The sequence below is a fragment of the Lepidochelys kempii genome, chromosome 17 (genome assembly GCF_965140265.1).
Source record: "Lepidochelys kempii isolate rLepKem1 chromosome 17, rLepKem1.hap2, whole genome shotgun sequence".
NCBI lineage: Eukaryota > Metazoa > Chordata > Testudines > Cheloniidae > Lepidochelys > Lepidochelys kempii.
The window spans coordinates 8357657-8372893 of record NC_133272.1 but is presented as its reverse complement, the minus strand read 5'-3'; the positions used below and the strand labels follow the sequence as shown (position 1 = coordinate 8372893).

General features: G+C 45.9%; 1 protein-coding gene across 1 annotated transcript; it reads left to right on the top strand.

Annotated features, from left to right (window-relative positions):
* Positions 1-5482: 5482 nt before the first annotated feature.
* On the top strand, positions 5483-13276 carry DYNLL2 (dynein light chain LC8-type 2). The gene is made up of 3 exons (XM_073316051.1): positions 5483-5634; positions 9003-9141; positions 11248-13276. The coding sequence occupies exons 2-3, from the start codon at positions 9010-9012 to the stop codon at positions 11383-11385; spliced, it is 270 nt and encodes an 89-aa protein (XP_073172152.1). The 5' UTR covers positions 5483-5634; positions 9003-9009; the 3' UTR covers positions 11386-13276.
* The last annotated feature ends 1961 nt before the right edge of the window (positions 13277-15237 follow it).

Below are 15237 nucleotides of genomic sequence, written 5' to 3'. Positions count from 1 at the left end.
ATTAGATTAGTCAGGCATGACCTTCCCTTGGTGAATCCATGCTGACTGTTCCTGATCACTTTCCTCTCATGTAAGAAGCAACTCTCCTATCATGTTCCACAGATTTCAGAACCCCAAGTGGTCTCCATGGATCTCAAGGCCCTTCATGCAATTACAATGTGTCTTGTTAAGACCCAGATGTGCCCATGAACTCCACTCCGATCCATTCTTGGGTATCAAAGGATGCAATGGAGCGTAAGGGGGTGTGTTGTAGCAGCAGTGTGGCAGAGGAGATGGCACTTGCTGTGTTTTTATAGGCTACTTATCTAAACCCATGACTTCTTGGCACCTGTGCTCAAGTGAAATGGAGCAACCAAAATTCAAGCCGGCGTGATGCCATCCTGACAGATGGGCACATGTGTAGGCAGCCAAGAGACCAGGTATATAGAGAGAGTACATTTATTGAGGGCAGGATTCCCAGGCGGGAAAGACTAAACAGCTGTTCATGTGGCGCATATGTGCCTATAGTTAAAGGTATGTTACATGACTGATCACGGACCAGGCTGCTCTCAAGGCCACAGTCTGCAAGTTATCCCTACCATTTCATCTTCCTAAATCTTATTTACGGGTGCATAGGGGGCAGAGAGATGAATTCCAACACAACTTTTCTCTCCTTTTCCTTCTTTGCTGGAGGCCTCCAACGTAGCCATTTAAGAAGCTAGGCCCAGTCGGGCAGCAGAGTTACCCTAACATAAAACTGGAACAACACAACCCTTCACCTTGATTTAGAGATGAATGGGGAGTTTTCTTCCTAACTTGGCTTTTAATTGTATGTGAAACATTTGGGATTAATAGTCTTATTGCTCCCAGTTCCTTTGTATTACTCTCTCTTTTTACCTACAGACGGGATTCCTATACCTTCTTTGAGGATATAGGGGTATGAAAAAGTAATTATTTCCATTTCTCCCCTATAGAGTGGCCTCACTAACCTGGGGTGCTCTCTATCTGTCTTTTCAAGGTGTTGAATCGGCTAGGGGATGTTCATGAGATCTCTGCTTCCTTTAAATGCCCTTTAGTTCAGAAATGTCTTAGGGTTCTTATGTTTACTGCCACCACAGCCAAGTTTAAACAGCTACAAACTGGCTACAGAAGGTCCTGTGGTGACTGGAGATGAAGCTGCTGTAAGCGGCATGTCCCGGTTTGGGAGAGGTACACTTGTCTGCGGCTGCACCACATAGGGTTGTGATCTTATCAGATTTCCCATGCTAAGCAGAGCTAGGTCTGTTTGGATGGGAAATCTTCAAGGTAAACTTAGGCTCCTGCAGGAGGTAGAGATGGTGCTTTAGCAAAGGGCATTATTTCCTCCTTACCATCTTTCTGGGCTTTCCTGTGACCTTTCCTTTCACCATGAAAAAGGAAAAGCCTGAGAAAAGAGAGACTGAAATATGTATGCCCACAATGTAGAACTGATCAATGAAATTGTTTTTAATTGTTCACTTTATTAATATAACTTCATAAGCAAAGTTTTATGAATGAAACTACATTCATTCATAAAACCAGGTACCCCAATAACTGGCTAATTGAGTTTCACTTTCAATCCAATTGCTGCTTAAATCACTGAAACTTACACTGTTTCAACATTGTAACTTCTGCTCATTGTTTGCCATTCCTTACACTTGTCCATATTGTAACTCAAACTCCATTTTAACTTGTCCCAAACTCCATTTTAAAATGCTCACTCCATTTTGTAAACCCTGCTGCAACCTTCATTTTGCAATCTTATTAGTGTAGTTTAGATGTGTGAATGAGGTATGTATGGATGATGGAATCAACCTCCAGCCCCAGCCTGTCCTGGTGAAATAAAGTGTAAACAGCAGCAGCTGAAGATGCAGACAACAGCCCTGACAAAGCAAGAAGAGGCCACCCTAAAAAGAAAAGAACAAAAGTACAACTGAAGAAAAATCAAAGCCAGGTCCTAGGCTGAAAGTCATGTCTGCAATTGATGGGTGATCAATCACACCGGACCCAGAGGCAGCATGACACAGCAAGACCTATAGACTCTGGATTCAAACTAAAGCCTACAAAAAGGATGGGTGAGATGGAAGACTTTGGAGGGTAACATTCTGCTGCCAACATGGAAGTGCATTGGTGCATGCCCGACAGAGACCCAGCTCTTCCTTGTGCCCGGCTTTCCTGGCCGGTTAGCTGCCACAAGCTATGAACCCAAGCCACGAACTCAAGCTACATTCAGGACTGGTAACTACACAGCAGAACATTTGATGTGTGTGTGTGTGTACATAGGTATTAGATATTAGTTATTGGTCATAAATCAAATTGTGTTATAATAAACGTGACATCTTGTCTTGTCCCCTGAAACGATCCTGTGTAGTTTTGTCTGCATAATAAGGCCAACAAACTATGGCTCTCTTAGACTGAGTTAGGAAATGAGTTCCAGAGCTGAGGACCTTGCACTGCAAACACTGTTCCCTCTAACCCGTAAAGATATGCATCTGAGGACTTGTCTGCTTCAGTGTCCCAGCTGATCTCAATTGATGGGTTAAAGCACAAAGAGAGAGGTAGTGATGCCCAGGACCCAAACAATAGATGGCTTTATAGATCAGCACCATAACCTTGAATTGCACAGTACAATCACATGTACTCCACATGCAAAACACTGCTAAGAAAATGGGCCAACTACATTCTGCACTAGTTGATAATCACTGGTCACTGTTTCTAGGTCTGGTTCTCCCATGTGCAGATCCCCTATCTGACACCCTATTTGGGCAGTGAAACCCTGCAGTCCAGCCACCTTGAGCTCTGGAACAAGTGCTTTAGATCTCCTGAGCTGCTTAGACACATTCCCCCAGAATTCACCTGGCTGTGGGAGTTCTGGTTTCTCAATTAACATGGCAGGAAAGACAGGAACACAGTCTTAACAGAGAAATTTGTTAACCACAAACACTTTACTCTTAACAAAGCACACTGGAGAGTTACAGATCTTTGCATAGCAAAGAGTCCTGAATGCAGCCCTCCAAATCTGATCTCACCCCTCCATAAGTCCTGGGTTTGGACAGCGACCAGAGGTGATGCAGCCTTTCCTGCCTTCCTTCTTAGCTTGATCTTCTGGCATGTGTTTCTCCTACCTGTTCTGTGGCCTATGTGCTTCAGATGGAGGAATTCTGGGTTCGAGCCCCTATCCCATCAGCTTCTGTGCAGAGAATCATTCAAAGTCAATAGCCCTTCTGGTAGAAAATCCATTGTTCTAGAAGGGAAGAGTTATGCAATGTTGATGGCACTACATTGTTCTGTGCCAGCTTCCAGATGCTCTAATCCACAAAAGAGGCTACAATAGAACATCAAGGTCACACTGCATAATGAAGATTACAATACAAAGCAGAACCCCTGAAACAAAATGGGGTTTACCGAGCAAATTGGAGTTCACTATTAGACATGAGACACCCCCCTTCCCTCCAACCTGTCACCAGTTCCACAAGACAAGGAATGGTCAGGAGAAGCACTCTTGGCCACCACTGATATCTAGACCTCCAGAAACAGCCAGTCCTCCTCAGTTTGGTCAAAGGCCTCACCTGGTTTTTATATGGTGAGGAGTCCTTTAAGTCCCGTCGAGACAAATGAGTTCTGAAAGCACTTGATGAAGGAGGGCATCATTATCCTCAGGTTACATAGGAGAAACTAAGGCCCAGGGAGATGGATGTCACTTGCCCGAGGTCACCCAGTAAGTCAGCATCAGAGCCAAAAATGGAATCCTGACACCTAGCGCAGTGCCATACCTGTTGAACAAAGGACAGACTTGCCTCTTCTGCTGTCCTTGTGTATGGTAGGGTTTTGAATATGTGTTGTTCCTGCCCTAGAGATGTTGTGGCAGAGGCACCGCAGGGTGTCAATCAATAGTACATTTCTATCCGAGGTCCTTACAAGTGGCTTTTGATATAATGTCAATGGAAGGAGGAGGGTCACATGATTGGGCATTAAGAGACACAGGAGCTATTCCTGACTTTGCTGCTAACATGCTGTGTGATCTTGGACAAATCACACACTGTAATACTGCCTGCCTACCTACCTCACAGGAGCATTTTGTGAGGCTTACTTAATTAATGTCTGTCATACACTCCGGTGGAAGGCGCTGTAGAAGCGTGCAGTATCATTACAATTAATTAACACTGGCAAAACACTTTTTACTTTATGTAATGCCTTTCATCCCAAGAATACTTTATAAACTATGGCCCCGATCCTGCAATCAGATCCATGCGTGTGGATCCCTGAACTCTGAGGCTTTATATGGGTGCAGGGATCTGCTTGTGTAGATCCAGTTGCAGGATAAGATCCTGTATACATATGGCACTATGGAAATGCACCAACTTCTGGGGTGAAGAGCACAGATGACTAGTGCACGCCACCGTGAGGCGGGGAGATTTCTATGGCCAAAGATACTGCAGCAAATCCCTTCTTGTATAAAAAGTGCCCTGGCATCTTTCGGAGACCCAGGAATACAATACTGATCTCCCTGAGCCAGTGCATAGTCCTATTATTAGTGCACATCAGAGCTGACATGCGGCACCACCGCTCCGTGATAAAACCACAAAGCACGACGAATGCACCCAGACAAGCAAACACAGAGTAAAGCACTGGTCCTATATCCTTGCCAGACACAGTGATTGGACTTAAGAGGCCCCACTGATCTCCTCCTGGAGTAACTCCGCTGACATCCACAGGGACACATCAGCATGAAACCTGTTGGTGTAAATTAAATCAGAATCAGGCCTTCAGGACAAGCGCTTAGATTTTGCTCCTAGTCACAGAGGTGTAAATCCAGAGCAATCCAAAGTCCAAATACAGGGACTGTGTGCGACAAAGACCCAAAACGAGGCACTCACAAAAAAATGAACAGTGCAGGAAACCAAAATGGATGTTGGGTCCATTACTTTAGTGCAAATAACAATGGCCATCACCCTCACTTTCTGATGTCAATACTTGTCAGCAACCAATGTGACACGGGGGGGGGGAGAGGGGGGGAGTCATCCTCGCTGGCGTGTAGAACGCAGGCGAGGTTGAATCTGACCTAAGCTTAGGCCACTTGGCCGGTTATGATCCAGAGTGACTCCACTTCGGTCCAGGGGGTTTACACTGCATTGGGGCCGGAGCACCATCAGGCCCCAGAACGAGCAGTAAATCTGTTGATTGCACCCCCCCAAAAAAAATGCACGAGGCTCCCACAGGGAACCAGGTCTTTCGCAGGAAGGTCCCGCAGGTCCAGGCCACCCCAATCCCTGAGTCTTATTTACTCCCCCCCCCGCCGCTCGCTCTCCACCCCCTCCACCTCGTGAGCCAGACGCGCTCCGCAGCCTGCTCGCGGCATTGTGGGATGAAACAAGATGTAGGCAGAGACGGGCGAGGGGAGAACGCTGGTCGCGGTGGGCCGAGGCCGCGCCGCAGCCAATGGCGAGGGCGGCTGGCGGAGCCCCTGCAAGGGGCGGGGCGGCTATTTCAGCGCGGGGGAGGCGGCCGGGCGGAGAGCGAGCGAGCGCCGGGCTGAGCGGGGCACAGGGCGGCAGCGCAGCGGGGGGAAGCCGGTGCCAGAGCCAGTGCGCGGCGGAGGCGCTTCGGGTCCGTTTGCCGGTGACTCCCGCGGGGCAGGTGAGCCGAGCGCGCCCGGCGCGGGGGGGGGCGTGTTTTTGTTTTGGGTTTTTTTTTTTGGCCTGGTGCATTCACGAGCAGGGCAGGGGGCGCCCCCCTCCCGGGCTGCAATTCTCTCCCCCCGCCCCGGGGCTGCAACTCGTGGGGGTGGGAAGCGAGTGGGCTGCAATCCGGGGGGTGGCTGCACCTCTCTCCAGCCCCCACACGGCTCCAGCTGGCGGCTGCACCCCGCCCCCCCCCCCCCCGCTTTCAGCTGGCCGCCCTGCCCCTGGGAGCTGCCCCCTTCCTTGGAGCTGCTCAGATTTCCCCACCCCCTCCTTCTCCTCCCACTCCCCCTTCCTCCTGCTGCAGCCTCTGGGTGACCCCTCTGCTCAGCCCCTTCTCGCAGCCGGAGGCGGCTTTTTGCTGCTCCGATGACTCCGTTTCCATCGGGGCATGGATGGGTCTCCCGTGCAGCCCCCACCCCGTGGCTTTCAGCCGGGGCTGCATCATCTGGCCTGCCCTGTCCAGGCCGAGTATCCGCGTTCTCCGAAGGCAAGGTCATCTTCGTGAGCCGAGCTCCAGACGCTTCCCCTGGGGGCTCGGAAAGTGCAGGTCACGCCTCTTCTCCCCCCCCTCCAGACCTCCCCGAGCCTTGGGCTGCTGGGGACTGCATGGAAACCTCCTCCCCTGGGACAGCTTAACAGTGGCGGGGCTGCCGCTGGAGGAAACGCACTAGGGCGGTGTGGGGACCGGTCCTGTGCTCGTAGGAGGTGGCTCTGGTCTCTGTTTCAGGGGTAAAGAGGAAGGCTCCCTCCCTCTACCTGTTCTGTGGCATTGTTTCAGGGACCAGCTTCTCCCCATGAGTTTAAGTGTCGGTTTCTGCCTGGGCCAGCCTCTCTTGAGGCCTGTGTTGGTGGCTTCTCCCCCTGGAAAAGGCAACAGCAGCCAAGCCTCCTTGGGTAGGGAGTGAGCTGTCTCTGGCCCTTTCTAGGAGGATGAGGGGTGTTGTGGTATTGTTAAGGCCCAGCCCTGTGGCTAGGGGAGGAGCTGCTGCTCTGATCTGCAGGTGGAGTACTTGTGCTTGGCAGTGCCAAGGAGAATGATGTTTGGCCTCTGGTGCTGTGGCTCTGCATGCTGCTCCCTAACCTGTTCACGCTTCCACCCTCCCCTTTCCAGACAACAGTGTCTGCAGCATCCTCGCTCAGCTGCTATCGTGAAAAGGATGTTGTAGCCAGGAGAGGGGCGAGTATGGCTCAAAAAGGGGCGGGTGAGGAAAGGAGAGGAGACATCTACATACTTAGCAGAAGGGAGTTGTTTTCAGTTGTTGCAGGACTAGTGCTTGGCAGGCTTGTCCCTGCTTCCAGGAATTCCCATTCTAAATAAGAACCAGGAAGGAGGACCCTTTCTGCAGGTCTCTCACTGACAGTCCTGTAATTACAGATGCCTCTGAATTGACTCTTGAAGCTGCCACATGTGGCTTGTCCTGGGTGCTTGGCTGTCTCTCTAGGGCTTTCCTTTGTGGTTGTTGACATACTTGAGGCTCCAAATCTACCCCCTCCTGCTAAACAGTGATTTTTAAACCCCAATCATCTGGGAGGGTGGGGGGTGGAAGGCACCTGTGACTGGTTTCCTAAAAACTCTTACAAATGCACATGCTCTTTCCTGGCATTCTAGATGAATTCCCATCCTATTCCTTTAATGCTGTTAGTGCGTGTTAATAGCAATGCTCAATTATACATGGTATCTAAAATCTATAAATTAGAGCACTAGGAGTCTTCAACTGCAGGCAGAATAAAGAATTGAAGCATTGTTGTCATAGTGCTGTTATGTAACTAGATTCTTTCTTTCGTCCTCTCTCTGGATAGCAGGCTCCTTTAGTTGCTATAACAAAGCTACTCCTTCAGTTTTTCTGGGACTGCTCTAGGAAACGATCATTGTAGCGGACTGTCTCCTTAATGGAGTTAAACATGTATGGGTTTCCTATCTCCAAACATATAGTGCTAGTAATATAGCTCAAGGTTTACTAAGCCTTGTTAGGGCACTGTAAACTTAATGGAGCTCTGCAAACCTAATTTGACACATTCTCCACCGTAAAAAGGCTACATCCTTAAAACGTTAGTAACTTTTTTTGTGGTGATCCTATGGTAAAGCAAAATATGATAACCAGCAGCCATGGGCACCATCTAGACAGCTGCCCTTCACTTGTGTAGTCCTTCAAATGAAGGCTCTAAACTGGTCCAATATCATGCCTGATTCTCCAGTTGTTCCACCAAAATAACAATGGAGACCTGAGTTCAAAGTGGCTGTATGTAGCCCATGTGCTAGTTAAAATGGGTCATACATCAAAAGTACTAATCAACACAGGTCCACTCTTAGCTCAGGCAAAATTCACAAGTTTGTTTTTAGTGGGTGTTTTGGCCGAGTAAGGACTGAAACATTAAATTGCATATACAACTAGTGCCCTTAGCAGGGGATCTGAGAACTACATATGGGTGGCTTATCACTGGCTAGCCTAGAACTCCCTAACTAGTTTTAGCAGAGTGACAGGGTGTTACCTCTTTCCAGCATGCCACAGTTCAGGCTCTTAAAAGGTCCCAGGTAGGCTCTCTTATCTTGGATGGAAGCATTGTTCCACAGCAGAACTGTCAACCCTAACATCCCAATATCGCAGTGTTGTGCAGTGCATGAGACACAAGCAAAACTGTTTAGGTTTCATTGGTTAAGCTGAGCAAAGTGCAAAAGGGAATCCATGACACAGGGAGGTAAACTAGATCTGAAACTGCTGCAGTTCTGGTCTGAACTAGCAAGAACAGCTGGAACGTATGACCCTTAACCTTACATTTAAAGGGAATGTGTACACACTTGAGTGAAATACTAAAGGTTTCTGCTACTATATCCATTGAATGCATTGACCTATAATCAATGTGGAGACAAACATAGTCTGGGGGCTGCTGTTGGTAGAGCCATATTACTGCTCCACTCCATTGGCTATACCTGTAAGGAAATGTGGTTTTAGCCATTGCTTATTGATTTGCAGGACTGCTGTTCCTGTAACTTAAAGGAGTAGAAGATCCCTGCATAGGATTTATGGGTTTTTAAAGCTAAAAATGTATGTACAAGTGGTGATACTTGGCTGTCTCTAGTCTAATCTCTCAGTAGCTTCATGTACTACAGCATTCCACAACCTAATAGTATATCCTAGGATATACTGTATAGTGTGCCTAGTACCAGATGCTGGGCAAGATGGGTTTGGTGTAACCTGCAATATAAATACAGAACGCTGTATCCAGAACTGTTTTACATCATGTAGACACTGTATTCTAATGCATGAAAGAACTGTAGCAGAATCCTATGGGCAAATCTTAATACTTCATGTTCTTCCTTAGGTTCACAATGTCTGACAGAAAGGCTGTGATCAAGAATGCAGACATGTCTGAGGACATGCAGCAGGATGCTGTAGACTGTGCTACGCAGGCAATGGAGAAGTACAACATCGAGAAAGACATTGCAGCCTATATAAAGAAGGTATTCTGTAGCTGCTATAAAATGGTATAGGTTCGTTGGGACATGTTGACTATCAGTCATCCCCATAGTACCGGAGTGCCTCACAATACCCCTCTGAGATAGGACAGTGCTGTTATCCCTGTTTCTCAGATGGCAGCTGAGTCTGATTCTATGATTGGGTCCAATCACACAGGCAGTCTAAGGTAGAGAGAGACTTGAACTCGGGTTTTCCAAGTTCTCAGCTAGCACCTTAACCAATGGACCATTCTTTCTGGCTAGCCAAGCTAAAAGGACTTGGTTGCTATTTACCTTAAGTAGCGACTTACCGTATTGTTGCTATCTCTCTGCAATCTTCTGAATCTTTGGAAGGTGTGACTTGATTTAAACTCTGTGTGGCTACTGTAGTTAAAACAAACAAAACCCAACTCATCTAGTCAAGTGAAACTTACTTGCTTCTGCATAGCATTTCTAGGCTAAGTAAACTTCCACTTTCACCCTCTTTCTCCCCACCCTCTGCCCCAGGCTTCTCTACCTATTGACATATTCTTAACACTGAGTTTTTGAAAGTTCTGAGCACCAGCTCTAATTGAGGTGAATGGAGCTGGCCTGCGGAGATGATGCAACTTAAACATCTCATGTCTGTCTGAACTCTTTACCTGGATTTATCTGAGGAACCCCTGAAGATTAGAGGAACTGACTAATTAAAGTATCTTTCAGTTTGTTGACCTTATGCATTTGATGGCATCTTGTGGCATAGTTGGTTTCCCCTGTTTGTGTAGACCCTTCACACAGCAACAAGGGAGAGAGCATTGAGGGGAGGGAAACGGAGGAAAATATTATTATAAAGCCAAAAGTAGGCCGGGGGGTTTAGGACCCAATGTGGGACCTGAAACTACTTAACTCTGTTCAACTCTAATTCAATTTGAAATTCCATGGTCTTAACGAGTTGAGCATATCTTTTATATTTTCTTAAAATCTGGCCTTTCCAGGTCAAAAAAGTGACTAATCCAGAAGGCTCTTGGGACAGTGCAACAAGGGCATGGAATAAAACCTCAGACAACTAAAGCTCAGGAAAGAAAATGGCTTGTTGCATATTTGCTTCCTTTGCTAATATAAAGGAAATGCGTTACTGCACATGAAATGGAAGAAAGGTTACTCGCAAAGGACTTCAGCTGTCTTTGTTGTTGGTGCCTTGCTGCTTTTTGGTGTATAGTCTGAAGCTTTCTCACTCTTTTACCCTCTTCCTCCTCCTTCCCCTCCCCCCCCTCCAAAATCAGGATTGTTGAGTCTGATATTTCCCTAGTTTTGCCTGAAGACTGGGTCATGGGACATCCGTCTTAACTGAAGGGATGAGAGCTCTCAATCCTTACCAGAAACCCTTCCCTCTCAATTGCTAAATTATTTAAATTGTTTATCCCAATGAAACACTACTTCACTTGTTCAGTGTTTGGCTTTGCTGAAGTCTTCCCAAGGCAGACAATGTGTGAATTATTCTGCTTGTTTACATTAGAAAGTCTCCTCACAAACTCTTCTGCTGCTTTATGAAGAATGCCTGAAGCCTGCCTTTTTTTTTCCTTTTTCAAGTGACCTTTAAGATCCAGGTTTCAGAGTAGCAGCCGTGTTAGTCTGTATTCGCAAAAAGAAAAGGAGGACTTGTGGCACCTTAGAGACTAACCAATTTATTTGAGCATAAGCTTTCATGAGCTACAGCTCACTTCATCGGATGCATACTCCAGTGGCTTACTGGAACAAGCATTCCAAAATACTGTTTCTGAGTGTCAGCTTGGAATGGGAGGGTTTAAACGGTTCTGTGGAACAACTGGCCTATGCATGTGGCTTGAATACCACTGTGTCAAGGGGACTTTTAAAATCTGCAGTTATGGCCTGGAGCTTGTGTATAAATCACTCCAATAAGTACCTGGCATAGGAACTCTTCCACACTCCAATGCGGCGCTTTTGTCGCCTGCTAATTAGCACGTCAGTAATGTAGTAGTAGCTTGCATCCACCTGTGTCTTCAGATTTCCATTGCATTTGTATCTAACAGTAACTGGTTAGGAATGTATATTTCAGACTGTCCTGGTGTGGGCTTTCTTGGTCTTAACTACTGTACTCTCTCTCCCTCTTAGGAATTTGACAAGAAATACAACCCTACCTGGCACTGCATTGTTGGCAGAAATTTTGGCAGCTATGTAACACATGAGACAAAGCACTTCATCTATTTTTACTTGGGTCAGGTTGCAATTCTTCTGTTCAAGTCTGGATAGGAAGTCGGAGCCAGTGAAATTTGGACTGTAATGCACTGATGGCTGAAGCCAAGATTCCCTTTAACATGGCTGTGCCGCTGCATGGACTGTATACTATATTTAATGTGTATATGTTGCAGTAAAATCTACTTCTGTGTAGTTGCCTGGGAAGAAGGCAGCATTTTTTGTTACTGCTTTTTGGTTTTGTTTTGTTTTTTTTTGGTTGTATTGCACTAGGGAAAACTGTAAATGCTTAAACAATGGCCTTTCAGTGGGAAGAAATAAACCTGTTTCACAAACAGCTCCCCCAGTGGTAACCTTTTCTTGGGTAAGGCGGGGAAAACACTTTTTTTTGTTCAGCAGCCCAAAAAGAGATCTTATTGCGTTCATAGTAAATACTCTTATTAGACTGTCTCAACGTCTGTGTGTGTATCAATGGAGGAACGTCCACTTTCCTTTTCAGTTTTAGTCTGTGGGTTGGATTTGGGAGCTGTGTCAATTTGGCTTCGCTGGCCATCTCAGCTGTTGGTGGGGAGAAAGGCCTTATAATGCCCATGTAAGTTAGCAGGGAGGCTTTTTAACAAGGTTTTCATTCAAAAAAGTATATCCTGTCTTGGGACTGCATGGCAAATCATACAACTGGGCCTTGATGTTTTCTGTAGAAAGTGCCCACACCACTGCCCTCAGATCAGCCTACATGGATCAACCAAACTCACAGCAACTTAATCTAGTCTGAAACTTAAATGTTCCCCCTAAATTATTATTTGGGGTTTTTTTGTAGGAGGAAGGATCTCCTGGCCTTGGCTGCTTGGTGATGGGGTGATCCAGATCTTAGTTGCTGCCACTGAGACTAACTCTCTTAGGCCAACTGGCCTCTGTTCCAAAATGGACTAGAAAATTTTAAATGTAGTGATTGATACTAGTATCTGAAAGACTTGATCAGGCATGTCTTTATCAAGACAACACTGCCTTAACTCTGGTCTTTCCCTAAAGTAACCTAGTCATCTGGAAGACTTGGAGATGGCCACTGTTGTCTCCATCAGCTACAGTGGAAAATCCTTCAGGAATAGCTTCTGTGTTCCAAATCTCTCTCCTCTCTTAGCAGAAGCTGTTTTGTGAGGGGAAACTTCTGAATATATTCTCAGAAGACAGAAGGTCATTTATCTCCAGTAGGGTCAGCGGTGTTGTCTTCTAGTTCAAACTGCAAGAAGGTTCTTCTGGATCATCCTAGGGTGGTGTCAGGTGTCCCCCCCCCCCCCCAAAAAAAAAAAAGAAAAAGAAAAAAAAACAAACAAAAAACACCTGTGGTGGCTTCTGCAAAACCTGGTGCTTGCAGTAAGAGCCTATTGATTGGTGGTTAATATGGGCAAAATTTCTAGAATGGAGTGAATTCTGTTCTAGTGCAAGGTGACTCCTAACTCTCGAGATGAACCAAGTTGATTGTTGAAAGTAACATGCCACTGCTTTTTGTTTGCTGTATTGGGAGAAGGGAGAAAGTGTAGCTATTAATTGTGAAATGACTTGATGACCCAGGCTGACTTCTTCCTGAAGTAAAAGTCCTTGTGTCTGTAGACTGTGCAAAATCCAAAGTATACCTAACTTTGTAATATTGATAGAACCATGTTGTAACTAGACAGGATGTGGTGTCTTAATTTATTTCACGTTGACAGAAAACTTCCAATCTGGGGGTGAGATGCCTTGGACTAACCAGGGCACTTTGGCGACTTTTGTCTATACAGAACTCCACTTTTGATCTAAAAAGGAGAATGTTTGTTTGTTTTTTCCAAGCATGAGTCTGATGTGAACCTGTTCACACTCTTCTGTGGAGCAAGAGATGTTCCCTTCATAACTGCAATTGCTCAAATATCTCTTTATTTTTCAAACATTAAAGGTGAATTGACACATTTAAAAAGCTTCTAGTTTCTTTTTCATACTAGACTTGCAAAGTAAAAACAACACTTCCATACTTAGCAGATTGAACTACAGAATGCTTAGGGTGGAAGACTCCAAAGGCATGGAAATCTAAATTGGCTACGTTATGGAGAAACAGTTAATATTAAATGTTACAAATATCTACTGAACTCTGTAGGTCAGGCAACACTTAATACTCTTTGCATGGTTGAGTCTCCAGCTCATCAAAATTAGCTACTGACCTTAAGATGTTGCTCTCTGAAGTGAGTTTAGACCCTCTTCCAGAGTGTCACTTGACTGGTCCTGAAATAACCCCATTAGGCTGAGGGTCCTAACCAGATGCTGGCTGTCATTTGTATTCCAGACATGCTAGCTGTAAAATCACTTAACAATCCTAAACTGCTTTGCTGCAGACTAATTTGATGTAGCAACTAAAGCTTTCATTAGCTACTACAACTGATCAAGCCTTTTTGGAGCGTTAACGCTTCCAAACTAGTCCTGGCTCCTTCTTGGATTTGCTTGTTAGATAAATAGGGTCTGTCCAAAAAGGTAATCCAAGTAATGAGATGTGGTGGTCTTCTGAATTTAAAGATTGAATGAGCTGTCTTTTGTAACTTAAAATCAGTGGTTGCCTGGAGGAATTGGCTTTAAAAAAAAAAAATTCCACATTAGGGGGTGGAACAGGGGGAAAACAGGTAAGAATATGAATCAAGAGGGGAATCTTGACTAATGCAAGGGTGTGACTGCTCCTTATGCTGAAGGATTTACACACCAGCAATCAATCTTGCCTCTCACAAGGTGGGATGCTCGCTTGAGGCAGGGAGAAGCGAGTCTCTCTCTCCCTTCAACATGAACTGCTCATCCTGGAATGGCCTCAATAGCCCTTCCCAGGTGGAGGGATGGTCCTGTGCAGGGAAGTGCAGCCATGTGAATCTGTGCTCAAGAGCCTGCCCCCTCACAAACTTCCGCCCTAACTTTAAGGTAACCCGTTTACCCCTCAGCTCCAAAAGCAGGGGAATATTTAGGCTGTCGGGGCTGTGGGGAGGCTCAGTAATACTGGGTAGCGCAAGACAGCGCTTTCTCTGGAGGATTTCCATGTCTTCATTTCCAAACTAACTCTGCACCGGGCTTTACTCCTGTGACTTTGGGGCAGGGGGAGACTCACCGACAAAGCAAGTGCTCCCAGCCTCTGTGCTACTCTTACCTGACCTATGAAAGTCACTTGAACGAGCCGTTGCGTGCTGTCCAAATCTGCCAGGGAAGGAAAACCTCCAGGGTTAGACATTAATCTACAAAACATAAAAAATGACCAGTAATTGATTTTTTTTTTTTTTTTAAATCCCCACACAGTATTTAGCTCAACAATCTTCCTCTTGGAAATCAGGAGACTTTACCAGCTATATCGACTCCTTAAAAAAATTAATTTGGGGGAGAAAGTGGATTTATCTAAACCTACTTCACATCAAACTCAGGGGTTCCCCACTTGCACGTATTATTAAATAGCAAAGGAAAGAGTCCTATTGATTTAAAGGACTTTGTCCCAGGCCTTCATTGGAGGAGGTAGTGAAAGTAATGAAGAAAACCTGGTTCAACCACCCAGCCCACTTTATGTGGTTATGTGACATCCATGACAGGTTCTGATCCTGCTCCCTTTCAGCTTTCACTTTAACTTTAGTTCTTACGCTTTCAAAGAACTTTCAGAAATGTAGTCGGCCTCTAAACTAAAGCAGTGATTTTCCCCAGGGGCAGGTGTGATCCCATTACCTCCCTGAGATGTCAACCTTATAGCTTCCTGATCACACTTTCAAGCTCTGACTTTTTGTCAGTGCTGAGTACCTGCTGCTCTGGTTGATTTCAACTAGAATTTGGGTGCTCTGCACCTTTGGCAATCTGGCCCTTAATGTTAATTATTTCAGTGCTGATTGATTAATTCCCCAGATGGAGTGGGGAACAGGCACTTGT

Excerpts from the sequence above, each read along its gene's own strand:
- DYNLL2 (XM_073316051.1), top strand. The coding sequence starts at position 9,010 with ATGTCTGACAGAAAGGCTGTGATCAAGAATGCAGACATGTCTGAGGAC. Across the intron at positions 9,142-11,247 it reads TTGCAGCCTATATAAAGAAG|GAATTTGACAAGAAATACAA; the intron begins GTATTCTGTAGC and ends TCTCCCTCTTAG.